At 38.1% G+C, this 16,405-nt stretch overlaps 1 protein-coding gene across 1 annotated transcript; it reads right to left on the bottom strand.

Moving 5' to 3' along the window:
• Positions 1–761: 761 nt before the first annotated feature.
• Positions 762–11,139, bottom strand: OSGIN2 (oxidative stress induced growth inhibitor family member 2). The gene is made up of 6 exons (XM_026691084.2): positions 10,984–11,139; positions 9,923–10,077; positions 6,630–6,766; positions 4,052–4,243; positions 3,214–3,305; positions 762–2,947 (listed from the first exon to the last, which is right to left on the bottom strand). Exons 1-6 carry the CDS (start codon positions 11,025–11,027, stop codon positions 1,933–1,935), a joined length of 1,635 nt encoding a protein of 544 aa, XP_026546869.2. The 5' UTR covers positions 11,028–11,139; the 3' UTR covers positions 762–1,932.
• Positions 11,140–16,405: the final 5,266 nt, after the last annotated feature.

The raw sequence follows: 16,405 nt of genomic DNA, 5'->3' as shown, positions 1-16,405 counted from the left end.
TAAGTACCTGCAAGGATTAAGACACACACACAAATAAATAAATAAATATAGGACCAAAAAATCTTATCCCCCCATCTTGGGCATGGGGAGGATTTGCATAAAAAGGATATTTCCCTTATATGTCAAATTGCATGAAAACATTGGAAAAAGAGTTTTGGCATGCAAGCGTTTCTATGAGTTAAGTGCTATTCTGGTTTATGATCATTTCATAATAATCCAGTAACAACCATTAATTTAGGGAGGGCCTTCATAATGAAAATACCAAAAATGGTTTGTAAATGGTATTCCAACGAAGCAACCCAACCACATTCAAATTCATTTGTTGCTTCCAACCAAATTGATTTTCTATTATATTGAAAGGTTCTCCACTAAAATATTTAGGAAAGATAATAATTAGAAAACTACAAGAATGTAGTGATTTAGAGTCAAATTTGGACAGGTAGTATTCTTTAAGTCTTTGTAGGAATTGGGTTGCTAAAAGATTAGTTTGTTACCCTGATTTGCTATGTAAATGATACAGACTTAAAAAGTCAACAACTGATTTGAAGGGACCCTCTTTAAAAATATTAATAGTTTAACAAATCTAGACACAGTGTCTTTATTGGGTGTTTTACAATGAATTTAAGTTGTCCGTCTCCAACACTGAGGCTATTAATCTGAGTTTACAACAGTTCTGATTCAAATTGACAGAGACAAAGTGTAAAAGACAGAGGATGAGTTTTTAAAAAGTTTATGTAAGAGAGAGAAAAGACAAATATTTTGAATGCCATGCTTTTATTTAAAATTATTGGCAACCCTGAACTTTATCCCTACAATGAAAAATAGGCAGTCTTTAAATATTGGACATTCATTTAATCCTATACGCAATTTAATTCAGAATTACTGTTACATACTCCATAATATACACAAGGATAAAGTCAATTAAAAGTAAATGCCTTTTATTCTTGCTAATTTTTATATTTAGATATAATTGGTTACCAATTCCAGTTCCACATATTTTATATATTAGCATAAATTACATTTCATTTTTCCTCTTTATCTTACCAAATAGTAAAAATACCCCAGGTTTAAATGGGCAGGAGCATAACTGACAAAAAAATTGGAGATTAAGAGACTAATTTGCTACACATGCATTTTGATGTCTATAGGGATTGCTGCCAATGAACATAATCAAAGTTTAGGAGTCTAAAAAATAAAACAGTCATAATTTATAAAAAATGAAATATAAATAGAACCACTAGTTACCCTTGTGGTTTCTATAGCAATAATTCCCATAATTAACAGGCTATTTTGCCTCAGATATATTGTGGATGTATTATAATGGAAACTACATAAAATATGGGCAAATTCTCCCATCTCCACATGCTTTTCTAGAACATGACTTCTGTGTAAATGTCAGATTTAGCTGGATTGTACTGCATGTTTTAGATTAATGATTGGTGCCTTCATCAGACTCAAGCCCTAAATCTGATTTAGATGTAAGAGATTAGGCACATCTCAAATTTGTAGCTCATTTGAGATTCAGAATATGCAACATTCTCAGGTTGCCTTTATAAAATCTTTGCTGCAAGTAACTGGCTGAAAATTTGCCTTAATCTGTGTTAAGGAGAAAATTCTATTCTTGAATACTCATCTAGTTTTGTATAGCAAAACAATTAGCTTATGAGTAAAAACTTTTTATTGTATATATCTTTCTAAGCTTTGAAACCAAAGCAAATTAGCATGCATTGTTATCCATTACAGAAAAACTGCCAATTTTTTTTTGCATTTTGCAAGGCTGCAATACTGTTGTAGCATCTTCCTCTATGAGGCAATGCAAGCACAAAAAACTGGTATGTATAACAAAACCAAGACTAATCACTTAGTTATTAATGGTCAGATCAGTTATTACCATGTCTGCAGCTCCTCAGGGTATGTCTTTGTCTATTTGCTTTAGGGGACTCCATCTGCACCTCTTTCAACTATAAATTGATGTTTCTTCTGTTTTGCAACTAAATGCCGTGTAATTCCCAATGCTCCTCCTTTTAAAAAGCGTACAAAATTGTCTCCAACCAATGGACCAAGTGCAAAAAGATTGGGTTCTTTTATACACTCATACGTATATGGATCAATTTCAATAGGGTTGCCCTTGCAAGTAACTGGTTCATTTGGATTATGGCATATGCTCTGGCCTTGATCCTTTAGGAAACATAAGTTAGGATGTGAACCTATTAAGACTACTGCTAAAGAGAATTTTAAGATCTTCTTTAATCCCGAAGAACTCTGTAAGATACACTTCATATCGGGCTGAAAAGAAAGAACTTGGTGTTCAGGTAAACTGGTATAAGCAGGATGCACATTGTAATCCAGAATAACTGACTGAGTACACATCATATGGTAGACTTTATGATATTCTGGATAAAGTTTTTTTGGTAGCTGTTTGAAAATTAAACTTGGGTCAGTGACCCTCCTACGGAATGCATGAATAATAGGCACACTGTTATTATAAGCGTATAGAACTGCATCTGCTGCTGTGAGTCCACCACCTATAATTAAAACTGGATCTGTTTTCCCATGCAATATTCCTTTATCTATGGCAGCTCCAAAATCAGATATGGTATGGAGCACAAAAGGAAAGTCTTCTCCTTCAACTTGCAATCGGCCAGGAGCGTCAAAAGTTCCAGTGGCAAGAGCCACATTTTCAGCAAACAAACAGAACGGCATATGAGAGCCATCTGCTGATCTCTGATAACCTCTAATTTCCCAGTTTCTTTTGATCAGTGTAGTCTGCCCATCTTCTTCTATCTGCAAAGGGCTTTCGCTTTCACAATCCTGATCACGATAAAACTTTGACACAGATGTTATGTATGCATTTTCTCTGAAGTTTTTCTGTAAGCCCATGATTTTAACATAGTGCTTGTAATAATTTGCAACTTCCTCTGGCAGAACTCTGTCACACTTCATATTTCTGAAAGAAGATCAGATCAGAAAATTATTTATTTTTAATTGATATATTTGAAGCATACAATCACAACAGAAACACTTCTCAACTCTAAATATGATTGTACTATTCCTTTAAAAAAAAAGAGGGGGGAAATTGTTTTATTTTAAGTACATTTATTTTTTACTATCTTAAAATTTTCCACTAGGTGGAAACCTACAATATAATCTCTACATCCAAGCGTCAGTTCTTTCTTTCTACAACAATCAGTATAAAAATGTTACCAAGCTCACCTTCGTTTAGTAGCAGCCCAATCTTTAAATGCATATCCAGGTAATTCCATCCAGTTTCCGAAACTGATAGTGAGCATAGAACCTTCCATTGACTATGGAAAAATAAAATAATCTTTATCCAAAATATAATATTACCTTTCTATAAAAATAGCATTACATTTTGAAGATTAATTTTAAAAAACACTGAAATATATTACGTACCAAGACCAATTAATTTATTATATTATTTGTTTGGTACTTTTCCACAGTGACTCTTACTGAAAGCATACTAATTGAGTCAAATAACAAAAATTAGGATTAGGATAAAAAAAATAAACAACCTTCCACATTCTAAACCTGTGAAAATGAGAACAGAAAATCTGCTTAACAAACTGCTAAGCGATCAGATTTAATGTTATTTTTATGGATCATTAAAAATATTGGGTTATTCATGGGATGCTGGGAGCACAATGGTTAGAACAATCTGCCAACCCACGTTCGGGACCTGAGTGCTGTTATTTGGCAGGGTGAACTCTCATAATTTGCTCCATCTCCTGCTGATCTAGCAGTTTGAAAGTGTGCAAACGTGAGTAGATAAATAGCTACCACTTTGGTGGGCTCATTAATTGAGACATGAAAGAAGCCTCCAATGGATGTCTCCTGGGCAACAGTGATATCACCAGTTAATCCTTTCAACCCAGAAGTGTCTCAGGGCTTCCAACATGAATACGATGATAGGATACTATATATGACAGAACTCAAAAAATATAAATGAGCATTTGCTATAGAAGCCACAACCAATCAGAAGTTTTATATGGTAAGTGCACTTAGCTGTTAAGGAAGTAAAAGTTCTTCTTACATGCCAAGCACCACCAGGTGGTCCTTTGCCAAGTACTATATGAGGAATGTATTGATGTGGTTCAAATTTCCATTGAAGAACCGGTGGGTACTTAAATCCAAAATCAGCTTCAGGATGAAGCAAAGTGTCAAACAGAATTGCAACGGGATTTGAAGAGCGTCCTTCCAGGCCTTCAGCCAAGTACTCTAATTCCTGATTTGAAAAAATAAGATTTAAATGGTCATTCAACTTTTCCTCAGAGTACAACATAATAGGTAGTGAAAAAACCCTTTTGCTTTCCTTACACATCAGTTATATGCATCTTACAAATTATATTTAATTTGTAAATATAATTTATTTCCTGCCTGCAAATTTTTATCAAGACTGATTTATCCTTTGTTTTTAATTAACTTGGGAGGTTTTTGGGGGGTGGGTGGGGGGGAGAGAATAACCCCAGAATATCTAGAGGGCATGACATTGGAAAAGTCTCTCCTAAATGGTATAGAATTGACTAATTTGCATTGGGAGTACATTAGAGTCAAGATTTAGCTGTATATATAGCTAAATATGGAGAATGTCATTTTAATGACATTGTGATGTCTATGACACACCACAAAATAGTTTGCTGAGTCCTACTATTTAGTTCACATTACATTAATGGGTCACAGGTTTATTAATAGACACTAGTCATGATATCTAAAATGTACCACCTTTTAGAAATAAGTATTTAGGAAGCTTCCAAAAGCCATAGATATACTAGTGTGGTAATACAGCGAAAACCTAGTTTGATCTTTGGGAAATATTTATGTATTTATTGCATGATACATGTCTGGTATCTTGTATTTCAAGTGTACTTTATATTAACAGCAATAGTAAGAAAGAATAAAAACTATTAGCAGCTTACAACACAAATAGAATCAGTATTTTTGAGGCTGGATATATAATATGCAATTAAATATGACATAAAATTAAATGCATGTTTCATAGTTAAAATACATTGCTCAAAAAAATAAATGGAAAATAAGACATCCTAGATCTGAATGAATGAAATATTCTTATATACTTTGTTCATTACATAGTTGAATGTGCTGACAACAAAATCACACAAAAATTATCAATGGAAATCAAATTTAGCAACCCATGGAAGTCTGGATTTGGAGTTACACTCAAAAGTAAAGTGGAAAAAAACACTACAGGCTGATCCAACTTTGATGTAATGTCCTTAAAACAAGTCAAAATGAGGCTCAGTAGTGTGTGTGGCCTCCACGAGCCTGTATGACCTCCCTACAACACCTGGGCATGCTCCTGATGAGGTGGCGAATGGTCTCCTGAGGGATCCCCTCCCACACCTGGACTAAAGCATCCCCCAACTCCTGGACAGTCTGTGGTGCAATGTGGCATTGGTGAATGGAGCAAGACATGATGTCCCAGATGTGCTCAATTGGACTCAATTGGAATGGGTGGGCCAGTCGATAGCATCAATGCCTTCGTCTTGCAGGAACTGCTGACACACTCCAGCCACATGAGGTCTAGCACTGTCTTGCATTAGGAGGAACCCAGGGCCAACCACACCAGCATATGGTCTCACAAGGGGTCTGAGGATCTCATCCCGGTACCTAATGGCAGTCAGGCTACCTCTGGCGAGCACATGGAGGGCTGTGCAGCCCCCTAAAGAAATGCCACCCCACACCATTACTGACCCACTGCCAAACCGGTCATGCTGGATGTTGCAGGCAGGAGAACGTTCTCCACGGTGTCTTCAGACCCTGTCACGTCTGTCACATGTGCTCAGTGTGAACCTGCTTTCATCTGTGAAGAGTATCGGGCGCCAGTGGTGAATTTGTCAATCTTGGTGTTCTCTGGCAAATGCCGAACGTCCTGCACGGTGTTGGGCTGTAAGCACAACCCCCACCTGTGGACGTCGGGCCCTCATACCACTCTCATGGAGTCCGTTTCTGACCGTTTGAGCAGCCACATGCACATTTGTGGCCCGCTGGAGGTCATTTTGCAGGGCTCTGGCAGTGCTCCTTGCACAAAGGTGGAGGTAGCAGTCCTGATGCTGGGTTGTTCCCTCCTACGGCCTCCTCCACGTCTCCTGATGTACTGGTCTGTCTCCTGGTAGCGCCTCCATGCTGTGGACACTACGCTGACAGACACAGCAAACCTTCTTGCCACAGCTCGCATTGATGTGCCATCCTGGATGAGCTGCACTACCTGAGCCGCTTGTGTGGGTTGTAGACTCTGTCTCATGCTACCACTGGAGCGACAGTACCACCAGCATTCAAAAGTGACCAAACCATCAGCCAGAAAGCATAGGAACTGAGAAGTGGTCTGTGGTCACCACCTGCAGAACCACTCCTTTATTGGGGATGTCTTGCTAACTTCCTATGCTTTCCACCTGTTGTCTATTCCATTTGCACAACAGCATGTGAAATTGATTGTCAATCAGTGTTGCTACCTATGTGGACAGTTTGATTTCACAGAAGTGTGATTGACTTGGAGTTACATTGTGTTGTTTAAGTGTTTCCTTTATTTTTTTGAGCAGTGTATATGTTTTTGATTAATAAGCATATAAACATAAGATTAGTATTTACTGTACCTGATCAACAATAGAAAGATGAATAGCTTCTTTTAACTTATTGTACAAAATAAGATTTGGATGTTCAGCTTCGGGGGATAAATATGGTCTATATCCAGATAACATGTAAGAGAGGCATATTCCGGAAGGTCCATTGCCTGTTTGTTTTTGAAAAAAAGTAAAAATAGATTTATTAAATTAAAAGAAAGTCCATATTACATCAAAATTAAACATTTTTAAATCTACTGATTTAGAAGTAAATGCTTTTCATTTACAATTCCTTCCATAGAAATTTGGATAAAAACCTGGAATTTTCAAAATCTTAGACTTATCACTAGACTGATATTCAACTTTCACATTTTAGACATTGTTTTAATAATTTTTAAATTATGAAAATATGTAAGTGAAGTGCCATTTTATAACAAATTATGTTTATTATTTTGTACTAAACAATAATTGGAACTAATTAGTAATCCAACTAGATTTCATTTTATAGATGATCTTGAAAAGCTAAGAAAGAGCACATCAGCTTAATTCAAATCAGCAAGAAATACAGAAAGTGTAAAGATTGAAAATTGAAAAATCAAAACAAAAGAGATGTAATGAAAAACAGCTTCCACGAAAATTACATTGTGTCACCAGGAATCAAATTTTATCTGTATTTTATTAGTATTCTAGACAAATGTAATTACTCCTTATCCCTTAGGGGTATTTTTTGACTTATGACCATAATGAAGCCTGCCCATCATTGTCCTAAGTTATGACAGTTGTAAAACAGGGTCATTCATTTGATCCACCCAATTTTACAACTTTTCGATGATCGTTAAGTGAATGTGTTAAGGAAACCAATGGTTCACTATACTGCGTTTTTTCTGGAAAAAAAAGTAAATGCTGGTTTTCTGCAAAGCTGTCATATGGCCACATGACTAAGGACACTGCAAACAACCATAAATGCTGAGTGCCTGAAGCTCAGTTACATGACCATGGAGGGGAGAGAACTTCGAGTGTGGGTCGAAATTACCCAGATAAGTTTGTCATAACTTTGACCAACCACTAAATGTCAAGAGCTACCTATATAACTATACAAAGAGGTATTTCAAACTATTTCAAACTTGTCATTCTGAAGGTCTCTTTAAGATGGGTTAACAAACAATTTCAAAAAGTGATTAGAAAGTGAGGCTTATGAATTTAGTATCCTTTAAAAAGCTCTACCATGATTGCAAGCAAGATGGCTAATCTCCTATTCTTTTGGTGCCTCAGCCCACAGGATATCTCTACCATTATTCTCTTCACAAGAAACAACTATTAATAGCACATGTGGACAATCTTCTGTCTTCTTCTTAATCAGAGAGGTTCTGAAGAACGCGTTTACTTACCAGTACTTTGGTCTTTGTCACAATTATCAGCTCTGCTTTCATGGAGATGTCTTCAGTTCACTATACCTTCCCCAGAAGTCCCACCCGGTATCAAGTTTTATGACCTCAACTTCACTAATCAATAATGGTATTTGACATTCCTCAAATTATTGACAATTCAAATAACTTTTGCTTCCATATTAATGGAGATATACTAAATTTTCTTAAGCATCATTTGCAAGAAGGATCTTGGAAGTATTGTTCAGATATACAACTTCTCATGAAAGAAGGCAACTAAAAACAAATACAAAAACCCAAAGAGTTGACCATTACAATCAATTAGTACATGTCCTGTGTCTGACCCATTTCTTTTTAAAAAATTTCTCCTCTCACAGAGTGAAGAGATTGTTTAAATAAGCAATCCCTTCTGTATCTGACCCTTTTTCTCCTCCTCTCCTTGTAGAATGGAGAGATTGGAGAGGAAGAAATCACAAGAGACCAATGAGGCACATAGCTGGCACTAGTACATTCCTTTGTGTATTCTTCATTGCTTGCCTACTTACTCTCTAGTAATCCCTTCTTCTTGAATGTAAATGCAAACATTAATTCCCTTTCTGCTAATTACCCCAAGGATGAGGTGAACATTCCAAAGGGCAGGGGAATGGGAGGGAAAAGGAAGCAGAAATAAATTGTAAACCCAGTTACAATCATGTGACTTTCCCCTTAGCAACTGTGTCATTTAAAAATAAATAACTGGTCCCAACACTGGTCACTAAATGAGGATTACTAGTATCTAAAGCCAGGAGGGCAGAAAGTGGGTATGGAGGGATGATCTGAAATGAAGAAGTATTGAACAGAGAAAATACTTCTTACATCCATTCCAAATTCTGCACTATAAAGCAATTTTTAAAATCTAAAAAGGGAATTAATTGGCTGAGTTCAACTACATGGATAAAAATGTTTTTGTGGTTAATTCTTAAAATCTGCTCTGGAATCCTTGAAGATGTTTAAAAAAGTATTACATATCAACACTACCCATAATCTTAGTATCTTGCAGATACAGTTCAAAAGGAAATGGGGCTAAGGGGTAGAATATAGAATAATAGGCTGGAAGGGACCTCAAAAGTCTTCTAGCCCAACTCCTTGCTCAAGGCAAAATAATTTATATCATCCCAGTTAAATAGTTGTCCAGTCTCTTTTAAAAATCTCTTTTAAAACCAATGCTGGAACATCCACAACTCAAGCTATTCCACTGATTAATTATTCTCATTATCAGAAAAATTCTCATTTTTTCTAGTTTGAATGTCGATGGAGATTCTTAATCATGCAGGACATGATTTCCCCAAAGGTGTTTCTCAAAGGGACTTTCTTTGTTTTTCCTTGAAGAAGTTCCAAGAAGCCTTTTCAGTTCTTCAACAGTTCTTGCCTTTGGAAAAAACAGCTCTAAATTCTAGGTTGAATCTCTCCGTAACAAGCTTCCATCCATTACTTCTTATCCTGGCCGCTGGTGCTTTGGAAAAGAAGTCAATCCCCTCTTCTCTGTGACAGAAAATAATCATCATATTCCCCCAATCCTTTTCTTTGAAAGTTCCCTCAAAGGCAAAGGCAATGTTGGGTCCACAGGTAGTGTACTTTCATCATAAGATTTAGCTTTCAGATCCTTTATCATCTTTGTTGCTCTTCTCTGCACACTTTCCAGGGCCTCAGTATCTTTTCTGTATTATGATCACAAGAACTATTTGTGGTATACTTTGTATACGAAGTATATATGCTGGCAAAAAATTATTTCAGCTACAAAATCTTTTTCAATATCATCTGATAATTATATGTCAGATTAGGTTTATGAGCTAACAAGGATACACATAAGTCAAATTGATTAAGGCAGCAATTGTTTCTATATAATTTAATAATGGAAATCCATTATGAGCTAAGCATGAAACGTATTTGAGAATAACTCACCGATTATTACTATAGGCAAAGTCAATGTTGGGTCCACAGGTAGCGTACTTTCTTGTAGTAGTGGCATAGTTTTAGTGTTGGTCCCAAGATTGTCACCAAAATACTGCACTAAGGAATCCAAAAAACATCCTTCAGTTTCTGGACTACTGTAATTTCTATTTAAAAGGAAATGAAACAAATCATTATTATAAAACATCCTTCACTGTAAATACTTATTTAACTCAAGCTGTTTGTAAATATAGTATTTTAGCCACATGTAAGTTATTTTTTTCTTCAAGAAAACATATGAACAGTAAGGGTGACAGATTGTTGAGATTTTAACCTTGAACAGGTTGGTGAATGGTCATTTTTAAAATTAGTGAATACCAAACTATACATCTAAATATCTATCAACGTAAACCTTGCTTAAAGGATTCTTTCGGTTTTTTAAATAAATAACATACCTTCAGCCTAGATCCACAAACAAAGAGAAGGGAGGGGAGTGGGGGCGATTTCACCAATTCAATCTGGACCTGTTTCTTCCCTCTCCCTTCCCATTTGAGGGGCAAGTATAATAGAAATGTCATTTTAAAAAAAAAAAAGGGCACTTGAATGTATAGCTTCGAAGCATAAATTTTTAAACGGATATGTTACACACATGCGCGTGCCGAAAAGAGGGAAGTGACAGAATGAAATACGATTTATACGATTTGTCTTATGCCTTTTCAACCGATAGACAAAACGCAAACACAACACAACGCAACACACAACACACGTTTCCGAGCGCGTGCAGCCGAGGCCGCCGCTTCTCTGCCTCAGCCCCCCATCCCCACCACCTCGTGTGCGGCCGGCCTCCGCCAGGATGCTCCGGGGCGCCTCGCCTCCTCTCGCCTCCCATCTCTCGGCGGCACATCTCTCGGCTTATTATCGCCGGCCAGCTTCGCCGGGTCTCCTAACGCCGGCCTAACGGGCCGGATCCTGGATGCCCCTCGGTTGCCAGGGCGGGAAGAGTGGGAAGCCGGTGTGTAGCCGGGGCGCCACGCTCGGTAGCCGAGAACCCGACTGCGGCTCGAATCGCTTACCTGAAGCGGCTGGTTAAGGAGCAGCGGCAGCACCACACTGTCATGAGGGACTGAGGAAAAAGGACGTCGAGAGATGGAGATGCGGCGGCGGCCGCTGCGGTGCCCGCCGCCTCCGCCTCCTTCCTTTCTTCTGCCGCTGCGCTGGGGGCCTCTGTCGGTTGTGGCTGCCTCCTCCCACTCGCATCTCGCCTCGCGAGCGGCGCTGTGCCAGAGGAGCTGGGGGGAGGGAGGGGGCGGAGCTTCGTTTGGACCAGGCCCGGCGGGAGTGGGGGTGGAAAGCTGTGCCGGATGGAGTGGGGGGCACGTAAGACGACGCTTATGGGGAACAGCCTGGCGTCGCTCTTCCCGCGAGCATCTATCTGCGAAAGGCGGTGGAAAGCAGTGAGGCCACACAGCGAGGGTTGGCAGGGCAGCGAGCGGTCGGGCTTCTCTAAGCCAAGTGCCTCAGCGGTACTGCCCGGGTTCTTCTTGGGGGCGAGCTACAGGTCTGGGTGTCCCAGTTCTGTACCAAATGTGCCTTTAAAGATATCATCAGCCTCAGCATCCTCTCTCGGGATGTTCTTTCTACTACAGTGCGCCCAGTGACGAAAGAAAAAGAAATGGAAGGAGAGAAACGAAGTTGCCCCAGGATGCCTGTTTCCTCTACTCAGCCCTCCCCAAAACAAAAACAAAAAAACGTGGGCTTGATCAGACAGCCGCTGCAACGGTGGAGCTTCCTTTCTCTCTTTGCAGCGCAGTTTTTGAATCAGAATTTAGAATTACCAAAGCTGTTGATAAAGCAGTTAGGAAAATACCATACTATATTTTGGGCTTTTTGATTAGGTTCAAGTGTTGATCTATTTAAAAAGGACATTTAGTAAAGTTGTTTCGATTAAAACAAGGTATTCCATCTTCTTATTCCACTTTCCTGTCTCCATAATATTTTTCAGCTGTCTCTCAAAGGATTCAAAACTTTTTCCAATAATAATTTAAGAATCTTACATACTAATGAAAAATAGCATGATATAATAAATATTAGCCTTTAACTGCAACAAAGTTCAGATTTGATATTTCTGCTCCAAATTGCATAGTTTAAAAAATGTTTTTTCTGCATTTCTCAAAATAGTGATATCTCAAGTATATAATTTTTTTAAGGAAATGGGGGATAAAATTTCCTTTCTATCCAAACATGAATGGCAGATTTTACTGCAGGAAATACAATTGCCTTGAGGGCAAATCAAAGTCTAGACAATTCCAAAATGCTGGAATCAACCCACATTACAGTACACTTCAATTTCATGCTTATGGCAGGGCATTGTTTCAAATTATACACTTGAAATGGTTCCAGACTGAATGTTTTGCATACCCTATACAAGATTATATACACTGCTCAAAAAAATAGAGGGAACATAAAAATAAGACATCCTAGATATGAATGAATGAAATATTCTTATTAAATACTTTGTTCATTACATAGCTGAATGTGCTGACAACAAAATCACACAAAAATTATCAATGGAAATCAAATTTAGCAACCCATGGAGGTCTGGATTTGGAGTTACACTCAAAAGTAAAGTGGAAAAAAAGACTACAGGCTGATCCAACTTTGATGTAATGTCCTTAAAATAAGTCAAAATGAGGCTCAGTAGTGTGTGTGGCCTCCACGAGCCTGTATGACCTCCCTACAACGCCTGGGCATGCTCCTGATGAGGTGACGGATGGTCTGAGGGATCTCCCACACCTGGACTAAAGCATCCCCCAACTCCTGGACAGTCTCTGGTGCAACGTGGCATTGGTGAATGGAGCGAGACATGATGTCCCAGATGGGCTCAATTGGATTCAGGTCTGGGGAACGGGCGGGCCAGTCCATAGCATCAATGCCTTCGTCTTGCAGGAACTGCTGACACACTCCAGCCACATGAGGTCTAGCATTGTCTTGCATTAGGAGGAACCCAGGGCCAACCGCACCAGCATATGGTCTCACAAGGGGTCTGAGGATCTCATCTCGGTACCTAATGGCAGTCAGGCTACCTCTGGCGAGCACATGGAGGGCTGTGCGGCACTCCACACCATTATTGACCCACTGCCAAACCGGTCATGCTGGAGGATGTTGCAAGCAGCAGAAAGTTCTCCATGGCATCTCCAGACCCTGTCACGTCTGTCACATGTGCTCAGTGTGAACCTGCTTTCATCTGTGAAGAGCACAGGACACCAGTAGCGAATTTGCCAATCTTGGTGTTCTCTGGCAAATGCCAAACATCCTGCACGGTGTTGGGCTGTAAGCACAACCCCCACCTGTGGACATCGGGCCTTCCTACCACCCTCATGGAGTCTGTTTCTGACCATTTGAGCAGCCACATGCACATTTGTGGCCCGTTGGAGGTCATTTTGCAGGGCTCTGGCAGTGTTCCTCCTGTCCCTCCTTGTACAAAGGCGGAGGTAGCGGTCCTGATGCTGGGTTGTTGCCCTCCTACGGCCTCCTCCATGTCTCCTGATGTACTGGTCTGTCTCCTGGTAGCGCCTCCATGCTGTGGACATTACGCTAACAGACACAGCAAACCTTCTTGCCACAGCTCGCATTGATGTGCCATCCTGGATGAGCTGCACTACCTGAGCCGCTTGTGTGGGTTGTAGACTCTGTCTCATGCTACCACTAGAGCGACAGTACCGCCAGCATTCAAAAGTGACCAAACCATCAGCCAGAAAGCATAAGAACTGAGAAGTGGTCTGTGGTCACCACCTGCAGAACCACTCCTTTATTGGGGATGTCTTGCTAACTTCCTATGCTTTCCACCTGTTGTCTATTCCATTTGCACAACAGCATGTGAAATTGATTGTCAATCAGTGTTGCTACCTATGTGGACAGTTTGATTTCACAGAAGTGTGATTGACTTGGAGTTACATTGTGTTGTTTAAGTGTTCCCTTTAATTTTTTGAGCAGTGTATTATATTTCATTGAATGTAAGCTAATTGTTTTAAATACTGAAACTTTGGATGGTGTTAGTTTTGACATTGTTTATGTTAGCACAAAATAGGCTGTGCTTACTGCAAGAATTATTCAACGTTTCATTAACAAAGATGGTTGGGTTGTAGGTTTATTTAATCCAATATAAGAAATGATTGAGCTTTTAGCTGTCCTTGAGGTTGTGGCCCTTCCATATGTTGTTAAATCGTAATTCAATTTAACACATGCATTATGAATATAGTAGTTTGGATCTGTTGATATATTTTTCCATTCTAGATGGATTTTGCCTTAAAGTATTGTATTCTTGAGAAGTGTCAGAGTTAAAATTTTAAATTGTTAAGTTTTGTTTACTGAGTTTGGACATTTGAAAATTTTCATCTTGTATGTGATGATTTTGGGAAATTAAGTATCCAATAGCTAATACGTTGTGCCTATATGTCTACTTTTATCAGACTATATTTAGAATGATAACATAAAATAATATTTATATATAAATAAAATAATATTTATATATATTTAGAATGATAAAATAAAATAAGTCATGCGAATTTAAGTCCTCGTCTAGTGACAAAATGTTCCACTATACATTATAATATGGCTTATCTTTTCTTCTAAAAATCTCTTCTGTATTTAATTTCCTGGCACATGTGCAAAAGGATTATTAGCTTTAGAATCTGATTGTGTCTTTCCTAATGCTTTAAACAAACAGCAACATTTTAGTTTGCCATGCAAATTCCTGTCAGTTATGCTGTGTTCAGTAAATTCCTCTGTGTTAATGTTTATATCTCAATGAATGTAAAAGACAAAGCAATAGGAGTTTTATTAATTAAGTATTAATGTTTATGGAAACATTTCAAAAGTATATAAAAAACTTGAAACTGATCTACTGTTAGTGTTCAATTAAATATACAATCCATTCTTACTAGCGTAATGTTCTTTAAAAACTAAATCTATTAACTGTAAGCAGCCCAGAATCATGGTCTTGTAAAATGGGAGCCATACAAATACAATAGCTTAAAAAAATAAAAACACAAAAAACTATTGTTCTTGAAATTATTATTTTTTAAAAAAATTAAAGAGATTTATTTTAATTCACAACATGCACTATTTGTTTGAAAAGAGCAGAATTTCAATGAAAGCACCATAAAAATTGCTTATTTTCCTGTTGTTTTCTATTGCAATATAAAGTGAATTGGATTTCTTTTAAGTTTCATATATCACTTGCTGCATCTTCTGCAACAGAAAACTACATTATAGAATACTCATATACAGCTGGCAAAGCTCCATTTCAAAATACTCTCCTGATTATTATGTTACTTTCAAGGTCATGAACCAAAGTTTTTTTGTCTGTGAATGCCATCGTGATGGTGGTGATGATGATGATGATGATTTTAAAAACTTTTTTCCTTGCAAATCTACTAGAAATACCCTTCATATATGTGGATGGGATTCTTTTGGCATTTGGAGAATAAGTTCTCTCTTAACAGAGAGGTGTCCAAGAAGGAATGTTTTAATAACATCACTGCATCTATGAGATTCATCAAATGAATATCTGAATAACCTAAAAAAGCTTTGTTTTTATTTAGGTGTTTGTGATAGTGTGGCCATTTCTTTTTTTTACAGCCTTGCCCCTTACTTGGAGGCTGTCAAGGGACATTTCTCTGTTAGAAAGTGTCTTCTCAAGAAGCATCTTCTCTTTTCCACTCTACATGTTATTGAAGGACTGTAAAGGAGAAGAAAAGAGGGTGAAGTTGCTTATCAGTAGTGAACCCCTGAACAGCAAGCACATTGATTTATCTTCCCTATTTTGATGAGATCTATTGAATATCTATATTATACAATATTTGTTCCTACATATCGTGCCCTCTTTTGTGGCCAGGCATCTCTGCTTTTTGGGGCGCTTCCATGTATATCCTGCACTAATTCATGGGTTGGAATGGGAATTGTTAATAGACTTAGGGAACTGGGATCAATGGTCAGAAAATGTCCAATCTTCCTTATTAACTATACAGCTGGGACATTAGAATAATTACTATATAATGATATTTTGACAGACTTTTCTAATTTACCATTTTGAATTGAAGATCAGCCTTCAGGCTAAAGATTACATTTGGACTATTTTGTCAATGATAAAAGCTCAGTAAGACAAATGCTATCAAAGGGAAGGTGGGTCATGTCCCATAAGATATGGCATATTTATGTCTTATGGCAAAATTGTTTCATTGAAGGGTTATTATTGTTTAAAAAGCAGCTGAACAAATCACCCTTTACATGAAACAGTCTGAGCTGATGTAGAATTGAGCACCCTCATTCTATAAACAAATTCCTTCCACCACAGATGAGACATTTTCTAGCTTCATCCATGGCTGCCTTCATTCAATAACTGTAGAAAGATCAAACAATTGTTGGGATTATTTGGATTGGAGCAGTTGGGGAAGGAGGTTTTAACACTTTGTCATTGTTCCAGTTCCCTGACAA

This window comes from Notechis scutatus, chromosome 3 (assembly GCF_049901735.1).
Source record: "Notechis scutatus isolate UNSWTSFEM ecotype Mainland chromosome 3, rNotScu1.2, whole genome shotgun sequence".
In the NCBI taxonomy this organism is placed as follows: Eukaryota; Metazoa; Chordata; class Lepidosauria; order Squamata; family Elapidae; genus Notechis; species Notechis scutatus.
The sequence above is the reverse complement of the archived record's forward strand: the minus strand, read 5'-3'. Positions and strand labels throughout refer to the sequence as shown.